This window comes from Felis catus, chromosome D3 (assembly GCF_018350175.1).
Source record: "Felis catus isolate Fca126 chromosome D3, F.catus_Fca126_mat1.0, whole genome shotgun sequence".
NCBI lineage: Eukaryota > Metazoa > Chordata > Mammalia > Carnivora > Felidae > Felis > Felis catus.
The window spans coordinates 90257559-90283226 of record NC_058379.1 but is presented as its reverse complement, the minus strand read 5'-3'; the positions used below and the strand labels follow the sequence as shown (position 1 = coordinate 90283226).

The window sequence follows — 25668 nt, the reverse complement described above, 5'->3', positions numbered from 1 at the left end:
CAATCCTTAATATTACCTGCTGTGTTGCCGGGTAGGAAAGGAGGGAACTTCTACAGCAGGCGCTCTGTGAGACTTCAGTGTGCTGTTCATTAGGAGTCTAACAGGGGCGGACACGGGGAACGCCGTAGAGCGTGTTCCTCAAACTTATTTGGCCACAAAAACACATTTTCTAGGCTGAGCTAACAATACGGCTTGAAGACCGTGACTTGCGAAAATCAAAATGTCAAACTAGCCCTACAAATGGTTCCACCTCCTTCCACTGATCTTCTGCCTGGCTGGCGGACGTTCTCTGCAGTGTGGTCCTGCCGCTCTGCTTGTACTGGACCTTCGAAAAACACAGCCCCCACCCCACTCTTCATCTCTTGGCATTTATTTCCTCACAGGATGCGCTTTACTCTTTCCTTTTGTTCACCAGCTAAGCTTGGCCAAGTGAAACGCTGTAAAACCAGGAAAGGCATGTGGATGAGAAGCCTTCTGAGAGAAAGGATGTGTACTAAGGGAGAACAGGAAAGTGGGGCCCGGCCGTCTTTCTAGGTCCACGCAATCACCGGACTCGTACTATGAGACAGGCCAAGGTGGCAAAACGGAGTACAGAGACACGCTCACAAAGGGGCCCGAAATACTGGCACCTGAAATAAGTCACCTGTTAAAAAAAAAAAAAAGGCTACTTTACAAATCACGTTATACACACACACACATACATACATACATGCAATTTACTGGAAAGTTTATAGTTGAGAGCTTTTTCAAATTTGAGGTGATATAAGTAAAATTTCACTGAACCAAAAATGTTCCACACTACTTCTGATACTCTAGGCCAGAGCTTGGTTTTGCTTGGCACAATCTAATAATGTTAAAGAGAAGAATAAAAAGACTCGATTTAAAACACCAACAAGTTCCTGCGTGTGAGCCTAAGAGTGCAGCTGATCAGGTGGTTTACAGACCCGATCTCATAAATTGCCACATGCCCAACAGCTCTGGTAGTCTAGTGGGGCTGGGGGCGGGGAGGGGGCGGGCTGCCCTAAATTTAAATACGAATTCTCAAGTGGCTAAAAGGAGACTTCGTTCCCCCACTAGCTGGCACACTGGAGGAACTGGCCAGTAATCCACCCAAGGCAGGATCAGGGAGAGGAGGTGGGACAAGAGAGAAGACAGAAAGTTTCTTTGCTGGTCCCTCTCTCCAGGATCCTTACTGCGCTGTCACAGGAAACCATGAACTTGCCCACCTTTGAAAGTGTTTTGAAAGAATCTTTCCCTGGCTCTCTGTTCCCTACAAAGCTCTCTGAGTTAAGCGTGTATTTGTTTGATAGTAGATTTCAAGTGAATACGTCATTCATTTTGTTAGACTGAGTCTTACCAAGGAGCGCTGAAATCTTTTCCTAATTCTGAAGTTACATATATGATTACTTTTGAAGAAACAGTTAATACAAAATAGTCACTGACGACGCGGGGCCACTGGATTTATTTAATAATCTACGTCCATTTTTACAAAATGCTCCACGTAATGCATTTAAAAATAATAACCGGTTCATTTCAGTCTCTGCACACAATGCTTCCCTTTGTCCCTTGTAAGTCTCTCAAATGTCTTATTTTAAAGGAATATATAGTACTCCCGGAAGACATTTTCCCATTTCTATTCTCTTCGACTCCTGCGAGCCCTTGTTCTGTGTGATAAGGCAATCCCCTCCGGGATCAGAGCTGTGTAGTTTCGCACCACGAGTGACAAGGACTCGGCTTGAATAACTGCTGTGCGCAGGTTGTAATTATGTCAGCTGGAGTGTTGAACAAGGGGACTGATTAATGTGAGCGCCGGCCCAGGCGCAGGCCCTATCAAAACCTCCACGCAGGCCAGCAGTGGGGACGGGTTAAAGCGGAAAGACAAAACATGCTGTATCGCCCATGATAGATGAATTGTTCCACCAGTCTTCAGGCAGATGTTCTGGGACAGTATAATATACAATTACTCTGCCTTATCACTTTCCCAGGGACAATAAAGCTTCCTCCTTCTATAGCTCATGTGAGTGAAGGCAAAATTCGTTTTACTTTTACAACACTGACTCACTTATCATGGTGCCTTGATTGTGCTTTTACAGCTAAAGCAAACATATATTCCACTTTTAAACTAAAAAAAAACCCCAAAAAACAACAACAAAAAAAAACCCTTAAAAATAAAACTGGATCCTTGTTTTGAATCTCTTCTATGTCAGAGCACACAATGTTTTAAGAGACTGTTTTGTTAAAAATGGACGCGAGGAAGGTGATATATGTGTGTGTGCATATTAGTTAAAAATAAGTACGTATAACTCAAGAAGTAAGATTTGGATTGTACAATCATTATATTCATAACATCATTTTTCAGTGGCCACACAGAAATCATTAACTGAAAGGAACACGTAATTAAAAATATATATATGCTGAGATCATCCATATATCTCTCAGGCCCAGGCACACGGCTCCTTGAGTGTGAGAGGGTACATTCCCAATGACACACTTACTACTGCCATTCCTACTTGGGGTCTCCGGGTCCCTTCTTCCCCAAGGAAGCCGAGTGAGTCCAGGAAAGGGATGCTGCCCCGACCATGTCAAGAACGCACCGCAGACAATACTGAAACGAACCTACTTCGGGAATGCTAGGGTGACTGTTCCTAGTTCCTTCACTTGTACTCACAGAAATGCTGCCCCAAATTTGTGACAAGATGTAATAGAACCATCTCAATTTGCAAAGGGAAATGAATGCACTTTTCATCTGTAAAGTTAAAAAACCAGCTAACACCAAGAAACTGAGATGCTGCCGTAACCATTTTGGGATAATCATCATCTGCAAAGAAACAAAGCAGCAAGAAATCCAATAGGATCAAAGGACATCCACACACAATGCTCCTGAATGCAAAAACAAACAAACAAAAAGCACACGCCAGCCCGTGAGACAACAGCAAAGACTCACTTCCACTGCAGGGGTGTGGTACGGCGACCCCGACACGGCACTTACGGTGCACCGTACGCTATGTACCCTCTCACCCTAAGGAGGGATCTATTCGCTCTCTCTCTTCATACTGTACACACACCGACCCCACTATCCACATGATCCTTATTGTTACATTTCTCTTGGGGGGACCATTCCGGTAGAGTCCCAGGTTTCTAGGAGTATGGCAATTTGACGAAGGCACGGGGTCAATCTGAAACAAACAGAAGTTTCAGCACAAGTGGACACAGAAGGCATGATGGAGTCCACAGCTGATCAAAGGGCTAGGCCATACCTACAATCCGCTGGACGAAGCCACACAAACAACACACAGGTGAAAGAAATCGAGCGAACTGTAAAACATGCGGGAGTCCGGTGTCATCGCCAAGAGTGCTTGAACTCCTCCACTGGCTGATGACGTCACTAGAGTAGCCTGTTAGATTTATTGGTCTGAGAAGAACCCCGAGACACTCACAAAAACTGTTTAAGTCACAGGAAAGATGTCACATTTTGAAAGATTGCATTTAAAAATGAGTGTTTGTTAAATGACTACACTGAATCGTTAAGCGGGTGCCAAGCGGATTTCTGAATTGCATACACGGGTGAAACCAGGACGGCCTTTGTGGAAATTCTTCCTATAAAACAAATAAAATCCCCATGTCTGGGGGGGTGAAGGGGAGGCGGTGCCCTCACACCATCTCCACGTTCTCGATGCAAAAGTTGTAACGCAACAAAGGGAAGAGCGTGTGTGGTGCAGAAACACCGTGACGACAGCTGCCCGAGCAGATTCCGAGCTTCCGAAGCTGGAGCTCTCCGCGGACAGGGGCTCCCACGGCGAGAACGCGAGGCGCGCCGTGACTCGGGAGGGCTTCTGCCAAGCCACGGAGGCCTACCCAAACACACCGCCAGTGCCCCCCACGCGGCACAAAACCAGCACGCCGAGCCTCACGTGCCCCATCCCGGCCCCTGGGTAGGAGACAGCACTCACCCCGGCTATTTCACTTGGCTCTCTCACCCTGGCAGGTAGGCACCCACAAAAACCCCAAGCGGCGATCTCTGGCACACAAATGAAGACAGATGCACAGGTGCAAAGTGCACCTGCCCGTCTGCCCTTCCGGCTCTCACCATCTCCCAAGCGTTGTCACGGGGCGGGCGTCGGGACAGACCTTCCTTCAAGACCAGCCCACCTGCACTCTTGCCATCTCCTCACTTTGTGCACTTCCCTGGTCTCTGTCCCCGGCCCTTTGCTGGCACTGGTCTCCGCGAGAGAATCGGGGGCCTCTTGGTGACGCGGCAGGGGGACCGCACTGCCCTTACTCTGTGAAGCGTCTGACAAGGCTCGTCTGCTGCCCCGAGGTCCCTTCCGTTTCTGGGAAGCTGCTTCTCAGTCCCTGTTACACTTGCAATCTGCCCCTCTGCGTTTTTCCCGTTCCCCATTTTCAAGGGAAATATCGCTCCTATCGATCGATGCCTTCAAGTTGCAAGTCTATGAATTCTGGTTATGTTTCTCCTGACATTTTTCCTCTAGGACCGCACGTGGGCATTTCAGAGTTAACACATCCCGAACCTCACTCACTCTGCTGAAGGGACCTTCCTCCTCCGGCAGCGCAGACCTCGGGAACCGTGCCACCATCCACCATGCAGCCTTGGTGTCTAAAGGGTGGCATGACTGTCAGCCTGCCCTTGAATCCAGTGATTTGATCCATGCAGCCCACCTCCTGACAAGCACGGGGACCCGCATGCCATTCTATCCTGTGCCCAGTGTCAGTTTAGGGTTAGGGACTTACTGTTTCCACCAGGGACCTTTGCAGGCATCTATTACATGACCTCTCTGTCCCCCATTGTGTCCCCCTTCACGCTGCATCAGTGAAATTGGAACAACAAAATGTATGTCCCTTTCCTTCTTAAAATTCCTCACTGGCCTTTGGGGTAAAACTCCAGCTACCCAGGTGGACTCTCGCTGTCCCTCACCACCTGGTCCATGTGCCCGACACTCCGGGTTGGCCGAAGTAACCAGATAAAGTCAGATGGAAAGTATAATTTGGGAGTAGAAAATCGAACAGAATCTTAAAGTAAAATTAAAGGCATCTGAAGTTTTTAGAACAAAAATCTGTCAAACTTAACTGTCAACCACTTCTTACCCCCAATAACACAATCTCAGAGACTGATGTACACACAACAACTAAAAATCTGCCACATTTTCTCTCAGTGGGAAAATTCTAATTTGTTTTATGACATTTCATATGTTTGTTAAACATGTAACTTAACGATGAAGAAACAAAACATATCGAGGAAAGGAAGAGCCAAGCACAGTCAACTAACATATATTTGAACCTTACTCAGTGAGAGATCTCCAAAAGATACGAAAGGAGGGATGTGGGTTGGTTAGCAAGTTTCAAGTTGAAATAATGAAGAATAAGGAATTAAACTTGAAGGGGCATAAGTAAGGGTTAACATTAGGTTTAAATTCCCTGTGTGTGTGTGTGGGGGGGGGGAGTATCAGGTTACACATTATGTCACAGACTAACAGATTCTACAGAGTAACAGGTTTATTTCTACTTCAGCTGGCTGGTAGCTCCATAGGAAGGAAGATGGAAGTTATCGCTGTCTAAAAGAAACTTTACGGGTATTATTCATTCTAGAACTTCTCACAAGCCTGCTACTTCTCACAAATAGGAGAAAGCCAACAGTTTGCATTACATTCTCTAATTAAGAAAATGCCGACGTCGTCTCATTTGTAGAGACCTTCTTAAAGTAAAGGCAGAGCACACGCTCCTATGTCCTTCCGCACTGTAGGCCAACACCCTCCTCCACGGAGGCGGGTTCAGGGTACAGAAGGTACGCGGATACAGGAGCCAGGTTACGTCTTGCGCCTCACAGAAACTACCGCATCACCCCTTTCTAAATGTTTCCAGTCTTTCTTTCTCCCCCACTTGTTTATACAGGCCCTAGCACAGCAATATTTCAGAATCTGTGAAAACAACAGAAAACGACAGAACTACTGTGTTATCATTCCCATTGAACCAGTGACCGTGGTCCAACTTTCAGGCGCTTCACAGCTATGTTAATACTGTTTGGTTACTTTCTCCTCCAGCCACATCTGAGTCTGTGAAACCCAATACTACGCTGGAAGATGTGCCTGGTGTTCTACTGACTCTTGTCAGCCCCTCCTGGTGATTACAGAGTTTTCCCTAATCAGCTACTGTGTGTGAGCCTCTGACGCTAGGAGATATAGATAGTTACACAGCAGAGTGTTTTGTTGTGTGATAATAGCTCTAATGTCTGAGGAATAACTTATTATGCAAGAGACTATTGCCCAAAAAAATATTTTCTATTTTTTCATCTCGAAGGCCTTACTTTCTGCCACAATATATACACATATATCTAACTACCACCCAGGGGACTGTCCATAGTAATTCCTTGTAGAAAGACCATCCCCAAAGATAGCTTTGGTCCTTTTATAATGACTGGATCTGGGATTCGGCAACAGCGGGTTACATAAACATGTTTGTCTAGATTCTACTTGAAGAGATAGCAGAGGGAATCTGTGGTCACTTTGTGTTCAAAATGGCTCTTCTAATTAATCTGCGATCTCAATGCTTATTTCAGCCTCATCCACAAACAAAACAACTTACTCGTATGATAAGCAGAACAAATTATCTCAGTGTTTTTCCCCCTTTTAAAGACATCTGAACAAAACTGTAATTTTTAGTGCTATGGAATCTATTTGTTTAAAAGTCCACAGATTTTCTCTTACTCAAATGAGCTTTGTTAGATGAAAATTTACCCACATTAACTAAAGGCCTGATATAAAAAAAAGACTTGTGCTGCCTTGGGACAGGGCCTGTCAGGCCGGAACGAAAATTTAAAAAGCCCATGTGCTTGGGTGCTACCGGGCAGGGAAGGAAAGTCTGAGTAACACACGCTGTGTACAAAAATAACACCAGACCTAAACAGTACAGAAAATACAAAACCAAATCAAGACCACAATTAGAACCACTGAGATTAAAAAAGAGATCACTAATAAAACGGTCAGGGAGAAAGAGAAGATACTTGTACAGAGAGAATTCAGTTCCTGCCGAAACGGATAAGAACAGTAGGCAAAAAAAGAATACATTAACATAGGGCGCGACTTTCTCAATCCACTATGGAAAATCTGAAAAGAAGATCCATTGAGGTCATTTCGCAAGACAAGCCCTCAAAAGCCCCAGGTCAGCTTACCGCCAACATGGCCTCCACGTGAAAGACAGTACGAGTCCATCACAGCTGTCATCTCGACGTGCGCCACGAGGAACCCCCCAGCAGTACCGATACTGGCCACCGACCAAACATGGCTTCACAAACCAGCCACGCTGCTGACCTCTGCCTGCGATTGGCTGAACTGTGCGGAGTCACCAGGGCGCGCTCGCCTTCCAGGTCACCACGCAAGGAAGAAAGCCTTGCAACTGTCATCATGCTACGAAAAGTCTGCGAGATCGCTGGATTTCTAGGCTCCCAAACGAACCTTTCAGTCTAAGTACCTTTGTGTTTTATTCCCTTATCTGGATTAGCAGTTACAGAGACAACAGATATAGAGACAACAGATTTGAGGTAAATGAAATAATGAGACCGTACTCACTGGTACTTTTTTTTTTTTAAATAGTACTTTTTAAAAAAAAAATTGGTGAGAACATTTAAGCCCTACTCTATTAGCTAATTTCAATGATACAACAGTCTTATCCAAAACAGTCGCTATGTTTTACGTTAGGTCCTCAGACCTTCCTCTTCTTGTAACTGAAAGTCTGCACCCTTTTAAAAACCAGTCTCTCCCCACTTGTTTAGCGCCCCCCATGCTCAGCCCCTGGAAACCACTTTTCTGTTCTCTGTTTCTAGGAGTTTGTCTTTTACTTTTTTCTTTTTTTTATGATTCCATATATAAGTGATATCGTGCAGGATTAGCCTTTCTCTGGCTTAATTCACTGACAAAAACAGTTTTGATTTAAAGTCTGTTCTGATATAGCTAGGCTTGTGGCATTAATCAAAGTTCTATAAATATAAACTTTAATATGAATACTAGATATTTTCATTTGATCACATTTATGCAGTGTTGTTATTCTTTGAGAACTTCACAGTCACCCATCAGGAGCGAATGCTACCTCTGATTTTTCTGATGAAACAATGTGCGCTGTTCGTTGGGTGCGTACAACTGCACTTCTCTCTCGCTATAGATGATGTTCGGCTACGTGGACCAACACCTGCTTTTATTTCTTGTCACTATTCAGAGCAAATCCAAGTTTGCTCTAGCCACTGCTTCTCCTCGTACAACCTGGGAACCCGCACAGGAAGCCAAAGGAAAATTGAGACTCTCAGAAGAGATCATCCAAAAGGAGAAAATTATCCCCTGTGGAGTTGGTCTCCTTAGCTCAGGATGCTGCTGGAGTAAGCGGAAGGTAAGAACAATGAGAACCACCGAACACTGAATTCTTAATGCCACGATAACCAAGGTAGTCTGTCTTATTATTTAATTATGCATAATAAACATAAAGTATTTACACAGCAACATTACATACAAACGCATAATATTATCTAAGACCTGAAACAAATTTTCATAACTGAGACTCTTCATAGAAATGTATGTTTGAAAAATTAATTCAAACTTTAAGGGGATATAATTATTATGAATACAATCTTCTGTCCCTGCATCGTAAAACGACCTAAAAAATGCTTCCAGCATCTTGTAAAATTAAGACAGAAATCAACTAAAAATATTTTTGACGAATATTTTCTAAGAAAACATATTTCAAATGGTTGTGACAAATGGCGAGTTCTCTCTACTCCAGTCACATGTGTGAAAACTTACTGAATTTAATTATAAAAAATACTAAGGAAAATATTTATAGGGGTAATAAAAGAGATGTTAAGGAGTTTCACAAGAAGCCCATTTCTAGTTGAGATACCACCTCGTCCTTGGTTAAATATTGCATCAAGTATTCTGAGCCTCCCCCTCACCCAGACAGGAAAGAAAAATCTTGAGATCAAAATCTTATGTATTAATGACTTCTATGGGCTGCACTGGCCAAGACGTAAGTAAACCAACAAGTAGGGTTGAAAAAATCCAAGCGTCTTTGCTACAAGTTTAGCAAACAATAGAATGATCTTTAATATGAGGCAGGAATTGTAGATTTTATTCCACAGCAACATGATATATCATATTTCTATTAGGATTATAATTTTGAGTAACTTAAAAAATAATAAGAATAGTAAATAAAATGAAAAACAGAAGAGTAAAATATTTTTTTTAAAGAATGTGTGTAAGACTAGAAATCTACATTATACAGTTGAGGAAAACTCTGGCCAAAAGCAATCATAGGGAACACTTAAGTTATTCCAAGATCCGTTATAGGGACACAATACGTAAATGATCAAATTGCCAGAGTTTCGCTTGACGTTTTAGTTTTCTTTAATTTGCTAAGTGGCATTTAAAGTATAATATATGATTATTCTTAATATTTTTAATACTGCAGGTAGCCTTTTGTCTTAGTTCTCGTGACTTATCAGTGGTTTGATGTTTAGTATACATTTATTGTATTTCCCCCGCAAATCCTAAATCAAAAACAGAAGCCAATGAGATGTTTCACATAAAAGAAAGCCCAATTATAGCCATCTATTTTTTTTTTTTGTGAGAGCCAGTGTTACCAGTGAAACAGAACATAGTTTGGTATTAATAAATTCTATGGGGAAATAAGGATTTATATTTTTAGGAACAGTACTTACTATAACATTTTAAAGGTTTTCTATTTTGTAACACAGAAGTGACAACTAATACCTAACAAAGGGAAATAAAAATACAGAAAACTGCTGGACTGTTTCCATTTAACGTAGAAACACATCTTAAGAATTTGCTGCATAGATAACATGGCAGAACAGTGTGCCATGAATCCAAATTTATGCTCTGAAATTAATGAATAGTAATTAATGATGAAGAAGTTACAGAGTAATGATGGAATATACTGATTTGTAATGGATTAGACTTTTGGATATTTTCAACAGTAAAAGCTTAGGAGAGGAGTACATGTTTACATCTGAATAGAATGAGATGTCATTGCCTAAATTAATAATGCAAACTTGAAAAATAGCCCCAGGTTCAAAAGACCAATTATAAAATTCTTCTGTAAACAAATCTATATTCACATTTTTCATGAATAATTATAACCACAACTATTTCTTCACTAATATTCCATTTATATAATAAAAATATATTTTCAAGTAAAACTTAAATAATAGTTCAGTTTCCAACAATGGTAACTTTACCTGCAAATAAGTGTTAATAACGACAAAGATAGACATAATTTTTTATCTATCTACATTAAGGAATAATTTTTATCTCTCTACATTAAGAATAAAGATCTAAATGGGAAAAACATATTGAAGTATTATAAGCAATAAAGTATTATGGAAAGAATCAAGACAAAGATAACAGTATCTTCTTTGAAATATGTGATTATCTTATAGGTGTTTTTATTCTCTGGAAATCTACACACTCAAATTTATCTATCCTGTGAAAACAGATATTCTCCTTGTTGTAAGATAGATATGGTAAGCATTTCCTACTTACCAGGCTATGCAACCAAAACAATCATTGTGAACTTACCTGTCTGCTCATTTTTAAGTCTTTTGTTCATCAACAAGAAAACAACGGTATCTGCTGTAAATTCTATGTTTCGTTCATAGTCCCTAACATCACTATTCATGTGTCTGCAAGGTTTTGTATTCCTAGGCAAGGTTAACTTGTCTTCTGTTCACGAGGGAAAGCAGACCTAACCATATCAAGATTGATAAAACTGTCATACGAACAGAAAGCACTGAAACTACTAACTGTCAATAATAATCAAATTCTTTTCAAGTTTTAAGATGAAACTACCCTTGTATCAAGAATTTCAAACATTTCTAAAGGAAATTTGATAGATCATTAGATTTAAGTGTCCTGAGTATTAATTCATGGGACGGCGACAATATTCTTAGAAAACACAATCTCCTTTTGCGCACAGTGGCTGATGGAGGTGTCCGACAGATGGGGCCCAGCTGGCTCAGATGCGCTTCTAAGTGGAAGGGATAGGGCGTCAGGGAGGTAACTTGCATACGGGACACGTAGTAGAACTTCAAGCTCAGCAAAAGTGTAACACAATTTCATATCAAGAAACCTGAAGAACATTGAAATGTTTAAGCATACAAAGACTTAAGAGTCTACCAAAACACAGTACTTACCGGAGAGACAATATTCAAGTCCCAACCATTAGTAGTCATACTACTGTTAAAAGCCCTAAGTCCTACATCCAGGAATTTGTTTTAAAAGATCATGCATAAGATATGCATAAAGATTTGGGAATAAGCATTTTCAAAGGAAAAACCAAAAATGGCCCAAATGTCTAAAAACTTAGTAAAGTGACTACTGTATATTCACCTAACTCAGAGCTATGCCAGTATCAGGTTTATATTAAGAGAAGAGTAATTTTCAAATGAGGCACTTGAAATTCTAAGGTATTTCAGCAATTATCCAACAATTGATTTTGGATTCAATGTATTTTTAACAAATTCAAAAACTGGGGAAAAAATCCATTATGACATGTGTTATAAATACATTTCAACACACCAAAGACGCTCAGGGCATCGTAACTCTTGCACTGCCTCACTGAACAGTATCGTGAGATTACAAGGTGTAACCATTCAAAGGTCTAATCTGGGACGAGAGGAAACCCGGGGTTCCGGTATCTCAGCCAGGCGCAGCCAGGGATGTCTAAGTGCCCCTCCTCTAAATGAACAACACCCCTGCTATTCTCATTACCCACATTTGTGAAGGAGCAAGGGGCAGCTCAGAGGTGAAGGATGTCCGTGTCTGCTGGGTCAGTTCCTCTGGAGCTTGGCTCTCGACTACACCCTCCTGCTTACCCCAGAATGAGGACGTAAAATGGACAAGGCTAACCCAACAACTACTGCTAAAGTAACTCCTCTGTCTGAAATGTTTTTGCTTGTCAAAACAGTATTGTATGATGATTTTTTAATGTTGTAAGTAAATATTACAGATTTAACTATGAAATCTATTTATAAGGGGTAAAAAGTACTCTTATTTATTTTATATATGGGATGTGAACATGATCCTGTTTGAAATAACAGTTCTGCTACCTACAAGTAACAGTTTGAGGGGCGCCTGGGGGGCTCAGTGGGTTAAGGGTCTGACTCATGGTTTTAGCTCAGGTCATGATCTCATGGTTCATAAGCTCAAGCCCTGTGTTGGGCTCTGTGTTGACCGTGTGGAGCCTACTTGGGATTTTCTCTCTCTCTCTCTCTCTCTCTCTCTCTGTTTCTTCCCCTTCTCTGCTCACAGTCTCTTTCTTAAGATAAATAAAGAAAAGTAACAGTTCGAAAACCACAGTTATACTAGATGAATGAAACAGAAAGGTAGTTACAATTTGTTAAGTATGAAAAATAAAATTTCTAAGAAACAAAAAAAGCCTCCAAAACAACTCAAATCTAACGCATACAAACTATAAAGATATAATACTAATAGCTAAAAGTGATAATTAAGGGAAATTTTTACAATTTTTCTAATTGCTTTTCTGTGTTTTACAGAGAATGCAACTACATAGTATGACCTCTTTAATAAGGAAAAGAACATTCAAAGTGTTTATGTTTTTAAGCAACTCCTATCACCACCTTAAAACGTGTATGTCTACCTCTAACTGGATCTCCGCTTTACCAAATTTCCAAGAAACACCAACCCAGTGCTAAGCAAAGACAGAACTCATAAAATGTTGAATGAATGAATAATTAATGAATGAAATATATCTGTAATATCTCTGTACTATTAAATGACCTTTCACATAAAACTTAACGCAATAATGAGGAAAATAATAGAGATTATGGCAATATATTTACTGAATGCAGAGGCTACATCCACAGGAATACAAAAATGTCTTTTTCAACGAAGGCTGCACCTTAAGGTACACGTGCTAACGCTTAACACAGCGGGCTGCGGTGCAAGGACCACCCTCAGTGTTTCCGGTCATCACGGGTAGCGGGGTCCGTGAGGTCCTCGGCTCCAGGATGGAGAAGGCGCTCACACAGTGGCTCAGGCTTCACAGTCCGGCTGCCCGCCAAGTCCGTGGGGTCCGACCGACCACCTAACGTGCCCTGAACTCCCTCCCACGGGCTCCCGCTGCAGGTTGATCGGGCTGCAAGCTCCACTTCCCACTTGGCTTCTCATGCTGCACTCTCCACACACATCTTACAGTAAAATGGGATTATCTGCCGTTGCCCGCATCCGTCTCAGACTTCTGGCATCGAGGCTTTGCGGCGGCTGCAGAGCAACTGTGCAGGGCGGCAGACATCCCTCAGCCACCGAGGAGCCGAGGGAGGGGACCGAGCACGCGTGGGCTCTCTGATGCTTTCGGCCAGAAAAGGCTACAGCCACCCCCGCCTCCTGCACGCCGGAACCACACCCATGGGACCGGGACTTTTACCCGTTCTTCGAGCCTGGGTGAAATGCTCTCTCGAGTAGGGCGTCCTGTTCCTTCTCTAGGGACGCCCCTGGCCGTTCACTTTCCTCCGTGAAATCCGTGTTGTGATTACTCAGACATACTACCGGCCACCTATTACGCTACAATATCCTTAAAGGCGGGAGACACTTCTCGTCTTCGTCGCCTAAACGCGCTTCACTCATCGGAGACAAGGTGCCACACGCCCTGAACGACCGATTCAACGGAACCGTGCCTCACTTGGGCAAGGAAATAAATCACTTGAAATTCAGATGCACAAAGGATGATAAAACCTAAGTGTTAAGATTATAAAAAACGGAAAAGAACTCAGAAAAGAATTTTAAAAATCGTCACTAGAATCTGATGGTGACATCACCCCCAACCTAAGGAGCTGGGCCAACTTGCGCTGATCAGAAAAACTGTTCTTTCACGGAGAATCTGCCAGGGTGACCCACTTGACCCTACTCGCCAAGCACTGAAAGCATTACCTGTAGTCGCACCAGGGGCATCTGTAGGGTTTTTCCCCCGTGTGCACCCGCTTATGTCGAGTCAGATGAGACTGGGTTGTGGAGGCAAAGTTACACTCATCGCATTTGAAAGGTTTTTCTCCTGCAAAACATAAAGCAATGTTGTACATGAATAATTGTATAAAAAAACTGGAAATGAAAGGCTAAACCTGTTACTGACAATTAAAAAGGAAACTTCTTTCCGTATAAATGTTAAGAAGATAGGTTAATCGACTGCTCACACTTGGGACATGTGAATATTCTTTCTTGGAGTGAGAAACTTAGAAGATATCACTGATTTTTTATTTCTGTATTTGAATGGAAGCAAGGTATACCTTAGGTAGTTCAAATGTAACTTACACAAACAGAAATCTAAATTACAGCCTGTTCCAGCACTGTATTTGGAGTCATTTAAGAAACTACGTTACACCAGAGCCCATCATAAAAATCTCAGTGAGGATGAAACCACGAAAAAGCATATAACAGAGATATTTTTTGAAAATGCAGCATACAACTTAACTAAAATCTTAAAGTTAAATGTGAAGAAAAAAATACAGCTAAAAATTGATACCTATTTAAAAAAAACTGATACAAGTAAGGAGAAATTACAGTTCACTAGAGTTGAATAAGAGATCACCTCAGAAAGAAGCCTCAAAGAAACATGTAAAATAGTATTTAACAGCACTCCCTTGTGTGGACAGAACAGCTCTACCTACACAGACATTTTACCCCGCAGTTAGTTCAAGGGCTTACACTCCACTCAAGGCCAGTCCTTTGATTGATAACTTTCTCCATGTTAACCACCCCTCCTCTGCACACACACTCATTCAAAGAAACCATCAAATCTTAGTTTTTAACTGTACTAGCTGCAGTGGCTGGTGAGCACTTGAAACGGGGCTATTGAACTTTAACGAATGTAAATTTAAATTTAAAAACCTGATACTGAATTCTCCTGTAGAAAAAATGTTTAAGTTTATATAGAACACTTGGGAATGGGAATCTACTTTCTAAAGAGTGTTATCAAATCTACATATGAATCATAAATTTGGTATAAAAATGTAGCCTCTGGATTGAGATGCACTAGAAGTATAAATAAAATGCATACAAAATTTCAAAATCCTAGAACATAAAAAATAAAATGTCACGATGTTACATTGATTTCATGCTGGAATGGTAATAATTGGGATGCATTTAGTTAAGTATTTTTTTCAGTTTCAAGTTTTTATTTAAATTCTAGTTAGTTAGCCTACAGTTTCAGCATATTAGTTTCAGGTGTAGAACTTAGTGATTCATCACTTAAATACAACACCCAGTGCTCAACCCTACAAATGCCTTCCTTACTACCCATCACCCACCCACCTTCCCCTGCGGCAACCCTATTTGTTCTCTTTTGTTAAGAGTCTATTTTATGGTTTGCCTCTCTTTTTCCCCCCACTTTCATTTGTTTTGTTTCTTAAATATCACATATGAGTGAAATCATATGGTATTTGTCTTTCTCCGACATATTTTGCTTAGCATAATACACTCTAGCTCCATCCACATCATTGCAAGTGGCAAGATTTCATTTTATTTTATGGCTGAGTAATATTCCATTGTATATTTGTACCATATCTTATTTATCATGCATCAGCTGATGGACATTTGGGCTCTTTCCATAATTTGGCTATTGTTAATGGTGCTGCTACAAACATTGGGGTGTGTGTATCCCTTCGAATCAGTATTTTTGCATCCTTTGGGTAAATACCTAGTAGTGTAATTGCTGAAGCATAGAGTAGTTCTATTTTTTTTTTAATTTTTTTTTCAATGTTTATTTATTTCTGGGACAGAGAGAGACAGAGCATGAACGGGGGAGGGGCAGAGAGAGAGGGAGACACAGAATCGGAAACAGGCTCCAGGCTCCGAGCCATCAGCCCAGAGCCTGACGCGGGGCTCGAACTCACGGACCGCGAGATCGTGACCTGGCTGAAGTCGGACGCTTAACCGACTGCGCCACCCAGGCGCCCCGAGTAGTTCTATTTTTAACCCTTTGAGGAACCTCCATACTGGTTTCCAGAGTGGCTGCATCAGTTTGCATTCCCACCAAGAGTGTAAGAGGGCTCCCCCTTTCCACAACCTTGCCAACACCTGTTGCTTCTTGTGTTAATTTTAGCCATTCTGACAGGTGTGAGGTGATATTTCATTGTAGTTTTGATTTGCATTTCCCTTATGATGAGTGATGTTAAGCATCTTTTCACGTGTCTGTGACCCATCTGGATGTCTTCTTTGGAAAAATGTCGATGCGTGTATTCTGAATTTGTATGGAACCGCAGAAGACCCTGAAGAACCAAAGCAATCTTGAAAAAGCAAAGCAAAGCTGGAGGTATCACAATTCCCCAGACTTCAAATTCAATTACAAAGCTGTAGCGATAAAGACAGTATGGTACTGGCACAAAAACAGACACATAGATCAACAGAACAGAACACCCAGAAATGTACCCATAACATATGGTCACCTAATCTTCGACAAAGCAGGAAAGAACATCCAGTGGAAGAAAAGACAGTCTCTTCAACAAATGGTGCTGGGAGAACTGGACAGCGACATGCAGAAGAATGAACCTGGACCACTTTCTTACATCATATACAAAGATAAATTCAAAATGGATGAAAGATGTAAATGTGAGATGGGAAACCACCAAAATCCTAGAGAAGAACATAGGCAGCAACCTCTCTGACACTGGCCAGAGGAACTTGTTACTCGATGCATCTCTTGAATCAAGGAAAATAGAAGCAAAAATAAACTACTGGGACTTCATGAAGATAAAACGCTTCTGCACAGCAAAGGAAATAATCAACAAAACTAAAAGACTACCTACAGATTGGGAGAAGATATTTACAAATGACATATCAGATAAAGGGTTAGTATCCCAAATCTATAAAGAACTTATCAAACTCAACACCCAAAAAACAAATAGTTCAGTTAAAAAATGAGCAGAAGACATGAACAGACATTTGGTTAACTTAAAAAAAAAATCTCATCAGTTACTTTTTTCATTTAAAAAAAATTAATGTTTATTCATATTTTGTTTTTGAAAGAGAAAGAGAGAGGGAGCCAGCGGGGAAGGGCAGAGAGGGAGGGAGACACAGAATCCGAAACAGGCTCCAGGCTCTGAGCTGTCAGCACAGAGCCCGACGCGGGGCTCAAACTCACAATCTGTGAGATCGTGACCTGAGCCGAAGTTGTACACTTAACCGACTGAGCCACCCAGGCGCCCACGTTTTCATTTTTTAATATGGTTGCCAGGAAACTTAAAATGACAGGTGTAGCTTGCATGAATGACATTTCTGTTGGACACCGATGAACTAGAGAAAGCTTCACAACCACTTCCCTCCCCAAAGCAGTTATGATATACAATAATACTCTTCTCGGGAGACATCCTTTCTGAGAAATTTTACACAGAGAATGGATTAATTTTACATATATTCAATAATTCTACTTGCCACTTCTTAATTCTGATGTTTTTAGAATACTCTTGTAAGGATACGGACTTATGCAGAAAACAAAGCATGAACTAGGTTGGTATAAAACTATGTAATTCAGGGAGCAACAAAACTGTATGTGTCTTGAAATCAGAACGTTGAGAAGCTTGTCCCCCTGTTTATAACGGCCTCACCCAGAGCTGTGGTGACAGCGAACTGAGTGCATCCACGTCTCGTGTGACAGTGTTCTATCTGTTCCTGCAGCCTCGGGTGGCAGAGTCAGAAGAAGCCACATGGAATGCAGTCCCAAACCAGGTTTTGCCACATTTCGCTCCCTACCAGTCAACTCCCGGACAAGATCAGAAGGGTAGAACCACCAAATGAGCAGGACACGTGTGAGGATTAGAGAAGACAAAGCAAGTGGAAGGGACTTAGGATGCCCAAGGCCTTGCTTTTGCCGCCCTATAACAGGAATGCCTGAACACGGGTAAGGGCGCGCACTGGCCTATCACAAAGATGAAAAAGGTGCACACACACCAGTGGTTCTCATCAAGCTCTCCTAATCAGTAAAGGCAAGGCTTCTTAGATGCAAAATAATTATGTGGTTTCACACAGATCGTCGATTTAACGTAGAGATAACCATTTAATAGATCCTAGAAGAAAATATTCGATTTATTCTTGTAAAAAGAAGACCATATGGAAAGAAGAGCAAATTCTTGCAGCTGAGAGGCATTTTTGTACCTTTCAGCCATTTGTTCTTAGGATAAGGCTCAACTATAACACCCAATCCAGTGGTCACTCAGGTCAGCTTGGATAACTTTGTTCTTGGTTTCCAAACTGCTGGTCAAGTCACTTAAATTGGTATAGACAATGCAACTATACTGAAGTGACTTATACAAAGATTCACTTTCATGATGATGGTGGGTTTTGCTTTTATTTGAGACGGTATACGATCTTCATCTTACGTAAGGCTAAAGAAAACAGGTCTACCTCTTCAAATTTGATACAGGAATATGCCAGGTCGTAAAAACATCGACACCCCCACAAAAGCGTGTCTGAAAACTTTCAGAGTCATTGTAAGAAGCGAATCGAATCGCTCAATGAATTCAATGCAGAGCATCTTGACCGCACACGAGGGTCACACGGCAGTTCTCACGGACTACAGAAACACACTGTGATGCACCATCTGCGCTAAAACACACGTGTTGTTAACTGTTTCACCACTCTGAAGTATCTACGCTGACCATACCGGGCAGAACGCAACTACCACCACAGTCAAGACAAGGAACACAGCCACCCTCCTGCCAAAGGTTCCTTGTACCCCTCTCTCTCTTCTGACGCAGAACATCCTCAAGCGAACTCTCACGTGCTTTCCGCCACCGCATATTAGTTAGCGTTTTTCCAGAGGTTTATACACATGGAGACATACAGTATGTGCTCTCTCTCGTCTGACCTCCTGTCAGCGTTATTTTGTGACTCACTCGTGTCACTCCAGGTGTAAATATTCGTTTCCGTTGCCGAGTAGTAGAGTAGCATGCCGTGGTATGAGGGTGCCTCAATTTGTTTCTCCATTCGAGGACATTCGAGCTGTTTTCATTTTTGGGTGTTACAAACAGAGCTGCTATAAATCCTCATGTGCAAGTCTCTGCTTGGACAGGCATCTCCTTTTCTCTTGGGCAAACACCTAGGAGTGTGCTGCCTGGGCCACTGGGAAGGTACACATTCATTTTGTAAGGAACTGCCAAATTATTTCCCAAAGTGGTGTCTCTCTTTTACATTGCTGTCAGTTGTGCAGGAGAGTTCCCACTGCTCCAAATCATCACCAGGACATGGTTATCATCAGTGTTTCAAAACTGTACTTCTCTAATCACGTTGAGAAGCATTTCATGATTCCATGTGCTTCTTTGCCACATATTTATATACTTTGGTGAAATGTTTGTTCAAATCATTCAACCCCTTTTTCTTTTTCTTTTCTTTTTTTTTTTTTGATAGGGCGAGGGAGCACATGTGCAAGCAGGAGAGAGGGGCAGAGGGAGAGAGAGAATCTTAAGCAAGTTCCACGCTCAGTGCAGAGCCCAGTGGTGCAGGGCTCAATCCCGCAACCCTGGGATCATGACCTGAGCCCAAATCAAAAGTCGGCTACTCAATGAACCGAGCCACTCAGGCACCCTTCATTCAACTCCTTTTTAACTGGTTGGTTGTTTCTTTATAACAGTGTTTCTAACTTATGTATTACAAATACAAATCCTTTATCATATTCGTGATTTACACGTATTTTCCCCCAGTCTTTGGTTTGCCTTGGCATTCTCTTCACAGTTTTTTTCAAAGAGGGAAAGTTAATTAATGTATAAAGTTATTAACCTGTCAGTTTATAATTTTTCAACTTATGTGTTTTTTTTTTTTTCCACTTACGAATCAGGCTTTTGATGTGATATCTAAGAAATCTTCGGTAATCTGTGTTCACAAAGATTTTTCTCTTCAATTTTCTTCTAGACTTTATTTAGTTTTGAGTTTTACATTTAGATATGAGTAGTTTTGAGTTAATTTTGTACATGGTATGATATGTAGAACAAAGTTCATTTTTACTGTGGAAGGACAGCATTATATATTAAAAAGATTAAAATGCCTTTTTTCTTTTGTAAAAAAAAAATCTATTCACCATGTAGATGTAATCTCTATTCCATTCCACTGATAGATTTGACTTTGATGATGCCGATGCCAGAATGACTCGATTACTGTAGCTTTATAATCTAATACAAAGTCAGGTAGTATAAGTCCTCAGGTTTGTTCATCTTCCTCAAAGTTGACTATTTCAGATCGTTGATTTCCATATGAATTTTAAAATCTGCTTGTCAATTTCAGAACAGCAAGAAGCTTGATGGGATCTGAGTCTCCTGAGTCTATGAACATGGTATATCATCCTACTTGGGTCTTTAATTTCTCTTGGCAATATTTTGCAGTTTCCAACGCAGGGGTTTTGCACATCCTTTGTTAGATTTATCTCTAAATATTGTACCTTGGTCTCAAACAAGTGACAAATACAGGCATAGATCTCTTCTGTTCCATTGATGTATCTGTGTACCTTTATGCCAATACAATACAGTCATGATTATTATAGCTATATAATAAGAGGTCAAGTTAGGTAGTGTAAATTTTCCACTTTTAACATAATGGATTCAAGTGGTCAAACAACTTAAAGATTTTTTTTCATTAAGCACATACACAAATATACCCTGATGTCTTCTTACTCCATTCAACCTAGTGTTTGAAAATGTGTGGCACCATAACTCACTGCTAACTTGTTTATTCTAATAGCCTTGGTAGGCATCTTTAACCTAACCATTTTTCATAGAGTTGGCAGGAATCTAGGAGGGTAAAGGGTGATACTATGGACTCACTGAGTTTGTGGTATAAATGAAAGGTCATCTTTAAAGTTCATTTTCTTCGTTCGGAGGTTTAACATAAGAACTTAAAAAACATGGTTAATGTAGCTTATTTCATTTAAATTTTTATGACTTTTTATGTGACATGATTTAAACTTAAAAAAAACACTTTTAAATGAAAATGTCATAGTCTCTAATATTTTAATACCTTGAAGTTCATATTAAGCAAGAATTATACTGCAGTGAACTATGAGTTGTCATTTCATACCCAACTTGACAACACTGAGCCACTGTAGATTAAATTGCGTAATACTAAGAAATTTTGAGTTCTATACAGGCCGACAGAAAAAAATATAATGCTACCAAAATATGCTACATAAAATATTATGCGTTAACAAATAAGTAAAGAAGGCTCAAGCATGTCTCCTCTCTTGGTAGACGAACTCCATGTCAATTTATACAAACTACAGTGAAATCTGTACATAATGGTTAATTTGTAACTCATTCATCTTGTTACATGCCCAATGCTACTGCTGACATATGTTAATTGGCATTTTTTTTTCAATCCATAAATGATAATTTCTTCAGGTAATTTCAGGGAATTTCTTCAAGTAATTTTTTTTTTAATTTTTAATTTTTATTTTTTTTTCCTTGAGAGACAGAGAAAGAGAGACAGAGCATGTGTGGGGGAGGGGCAGAGAGAGAGAGGGAGACACAGAATCCGAAGCAGGCTCCAGGCTCTGAGCGGTCAGCACAGAGCTCGACGTGGGGCTGAAACCCACAAACCGTGAGATCATGACCTGAGCCGAAGTCGGGCGCTCAACCGACTGAGCCACCCAGGTGCCCCACCTTCAAGTAATTTCTTTAGGAAAATATACTTCTGAAATACAGATACAGAAGTAGTTTCTTGTTGTCATTGTTGTTGTTTTAGTCTCAATATATAGCCAGAGAAATAAATGCACCTTCTAGGTTGTAAAACTTGAAGACAAAAAAAATCTACAAATTTTCAATAAGAATTCTAGCTTGCTAATACTTGTTAATGCCTGAAGTGAGATAGGTACCATCACACACTTGTTAAGGAGTGATCCAAATGATTTAGTGCATTGGGAACAGTCCTTCTGAATCCTTTGTCACTCTAACTCCAGAAAGACGAGTAACTGCAAGAGTAAGGCAATAAGTACTCTCGAACAGTGCTATCTCTAAGTCAGTAGGGCTCCCTGTATACACCCTACTCGAAACAGCAGAACAAAGGTGAATGTCCTTTCCTCTTATTTCCCCTTTTATGACATAACATGCACACTGAATTGTGTTGCTCTTCACCCTCTCCTTTATGAGCGACAATCTTGGCCAAAATAACCATTAAGGAATGTTCTGCATCTCAGGTACCTCTGACGGGGAAGTAAAAGAACATCAGAGGGGGAACACCAGAACGGCTCTGGATATAGAGCACTGCCCTTTGTGTGTCAACAATCTGTCAAAAAGGCTGCACACTCCTCATGGAAACTCACACTTTGCGTTCCTTTGGGCAGGCTGGTGGTTATTAAGCTGGCCAAGACTCTTCAACTCCACGTGAGGATTTGCTCCTGTGCCCTTGAATCAAGGGTCTCTGACAGGTGATAAAAGTAAATCTTGAAATGGAAGATGTTTTGTGTCAGCCCCTGGACACTCTGTATTGCAGCAGGGAATTATTTACGCCATTTGGAACACTTTTGATACCTATCCCTTTCCAAGCTGATTGTAATTTGCGTGGGCGCTCTGTGCTAAAAAGGTAAACCATGTCAAAGAGGAATACATCGAAGAAATATAGATTTCAAATGCACCGCACGATTCTGGCCTTGGGGGAAAAAAAGTTGCATGTTGCTTAAATATTATAAATCCGGCATAAAAGCGAAGGGCGTAGACGGAGTTGTACTAAGCTGTTTGGCTGAAGCAAACAGTCTTAAGAACTGACTTTGGTATTAAAGAATCATGTTTGATTTGTGCCACAGAGGCAGATAAATGCCACAAAGACAGATGCCTCTGTCTGTGAGACATTGTCCTATACGGTATAAAGTTAATAGCAAAGTAATAAGGAGCCTCTGGACCTGACATAAAATATAAAGTTGTGCCTCCTCAACGCAGGCTTCGTGATCGATCACCTGTAAGCGCCTGTGATCACAGCACGACTGTCCTCACTGCCGGGGGGCGGGGGGAGTGCTGCCAGGCTGGCACAGGTGGTGCACAGGAGGCTCTCCTGGACCCCGGGCCACAGCGGGGTGGGACCGGCCGAGCAACACTGACTCCGATAGGAACGTTTCGGGCACCGAGAAACACGCATCACCGCATGCGCACGCTTTCAACTTCCAAGATGGCCGCTGAGGATGACTGCCATCCACAGGGCCCCTTCTCCCATCTCTTAAGTCACTGGATTAAAAGAGTAGGTAGCTGCAATAAACTTAAAATGGGCTTTCACATTACAAAGTTAAGTGTGTGTCTCCAACATCATGTTAAACACTGGAAATTACACTCAATACTAACTCTAACCTCATATGGAGATGGAAATCATAGAAACTGAAGATCTAGAAGAAATGGCATTAATTTTCATTGATCTTAAAAACACTATCCTGGGCATTAAAGCTACCTACAGCTATCCGTTAAATATAACATATTAAGATTCAAAATGTACCAAAGAACATATTTTGTGTATCTTCATTTCACGCCAGCGGGAGTGTAACGGCCAAACCACCCCTGTCGTGGCCCCCCACACAAAAGTACATTTAGTTACAAATGCCCCCCACACAAAAGTACATTTAGTTACAAATCATGTTACCACATGATTTATCATCTACACGAGGTCACTTTTGATAATAAAATAGTTCTATTAATAACTAGAAAGGACAAGGGCTGCTGGGCGGCTCAGTTGGTTAAGCATCTGACTCTTGATTTCGGCTCAGGTCATAATCTCACAAGTGTGAGATCAAGCCCCACGTCTGGGCTCAGCACAGAGTCTGGAGCCTGCTTTTGATTCTCTCTCTCCTCCTCTCTCTGCCCTTCCCCACCTCATGATCTCTTTCTCTCAAATAAATCAACTTCAAAAAAAATAATAAATTAGGAGGGAAAAGGCCATAACAGTACTGTCCCAGGCACATAGAACTTATAATTATTAACATAATTACTTATAAATCCGAGTAAGTAATCAATTTTACTAAATATTTAAAACTTTTCATTCTTAAGTGTTCCTAACCAAGGCATCTATTTTATTTTGCTGAATCATAAAGAATAAACATCATAAAAACGAATCCTCTTGAATGTCACTATCTACTTCTGTTGCCCTCTCTGCTGCTGTCCCTTCCTAACGGCAAGAACAGATATGGTGATGACCTACAACCACACCCACTGGCCCCAACTGTGGAGGGACTGTGGGCTCCAGGGTCCAGGTGGTTAGGTGGGCGGAGATGCAGCCCAGAAGGCGGGGCTGCAGATAAGCAGGTAGCCAGCTACAGGGAGGGGGCAAGCACAGGAAAGTCGGAGGGAGACACTGAGGGGAGGGGGCACGTCTGAGAGCAACCAACCCCCCAGCCTCACCCCCAGGCAAAGTCTCGGCTGCAGGGAGGAAGCCTGGTGCGTCCGCACTTTGCACGCAAGCTCTCTGTCCTCCTACTGAACACGAATTTACAGAGGGCTGACTTTTCACATGCAAAAAACAGGTGAATTCACATGTTATTCAAAGAGAGTTTTCAGGAGACCCTCAAGTACACGGATTTTCCAAAAACCGAACAGACAAGCAATCGAGGGCCACGGACGGACGGATGGACGCCCGAACTGACCTGTGTGCTGGCGCCGGTGCTTGGTGAGGGCGTGCCGCGTGCCGCCCGCGAAGCCGCAGAGGTCACACAGGAACGACTTCTCGCCTGTTGCAACAATAAACAGATGAGGGACTGCGGAGGTCACAGATCATTAAAACATATCTATCAAGGCTTTCAGGGTTACTAATTCCTCCAATCAAATGTTTCCATGTAAATATGTCAAATGGGAATGAAATTACCACTGCGGTTTATTGACTGTGATAAAATCTGAAAAGCACCACTGAACATAATTACATACTTGTCAGACCCATAAAAATTAGCTTTATTATCAATGGAATGGTTTTGTACAACTTCATTTCTGGTAGATGTCTTCCAGATGGGGCTGCTTTATGCACTTGAACAGTTTTTATGCATATCCTGATTTTTTACAATTCCCATACATCTGGCCTTTCTGAGCTGAGTAAAGATTGCTTGGAATAGTTAATATACAGTATCTATGATTCTGCTTAAATAAAGCATATTGAATTTTCCAACAACTGAAGGAGACTGAATTGGTTTTACCTGATTCTATCAGGTTCTTCCTTAATGACTTCCTACTTAATAATATGAATTAAATGGTTTCCTTGAGCATACTGAAGATCCCAAGTAACAATAAAATCTGCATTACTCAGTACCAATAACAATCCAGGGCTGTTTATGTTTCTCAAACTTTCATGGCATAAAAAAGGAAGTCTAGGGATTGCTAAAGAAACTGTACAGAAACTTCAATTATTCATCTTTAATGATAATTCTGGACTGAAAACCTCTGCAACAACTAGAGACAGATTTGGTAGCCGCAGTATTTGCTTAAAGTGTGTAAATGCTCATTCCATTTTAGCATTTGCACACAAGTGAACATCCTCCCCTACAGTTTATAAATGCGATCTATTGTCTTCCTGCAGCATATTTAGGCGGTAGGTGCTGGCGAGCTGGGAAGTTTACCCCACAAGGCTCAAGAGGAAGGGCCAAGGAGAATAAAAATGGTAACCGTGGGTAGATATGGGGGAATCATGAAATACTTTTCAG

At 41.4% G+C, this 25668-nt stretch overlaps 1 protein-coding gene across 8 annotated transcripts in view; it reads right to left on the bottom strand.

The window, feature by feature from the left end:
- Positions 1 to 25668, bottom strand: part of ZNF407 (zinc finger protein 407) — a 455477-nt gene that overhangs the window by 157033 nt on the left and 272776 nt on the right. For all 8 annotated transcript variants that reach the window (XM_011288125.4, XM_045041221.1, XM_045041224.1 and 5 more), the window contains 2 exons: positions 24625 to 24708; positions 13962 to 14082 (listed from right to left, as the gene is read on the bottom strand). In XM_011288125.4, the coding sequence (XP_011286427.2) occupies positions 13962 to 14082; positions 24625 to 24708 (205 nt within the window). The remainder of the gene's footprint in view (positions 1 to 13961; positions 14083 to 24624; positions 24709 to 25668) is intronic.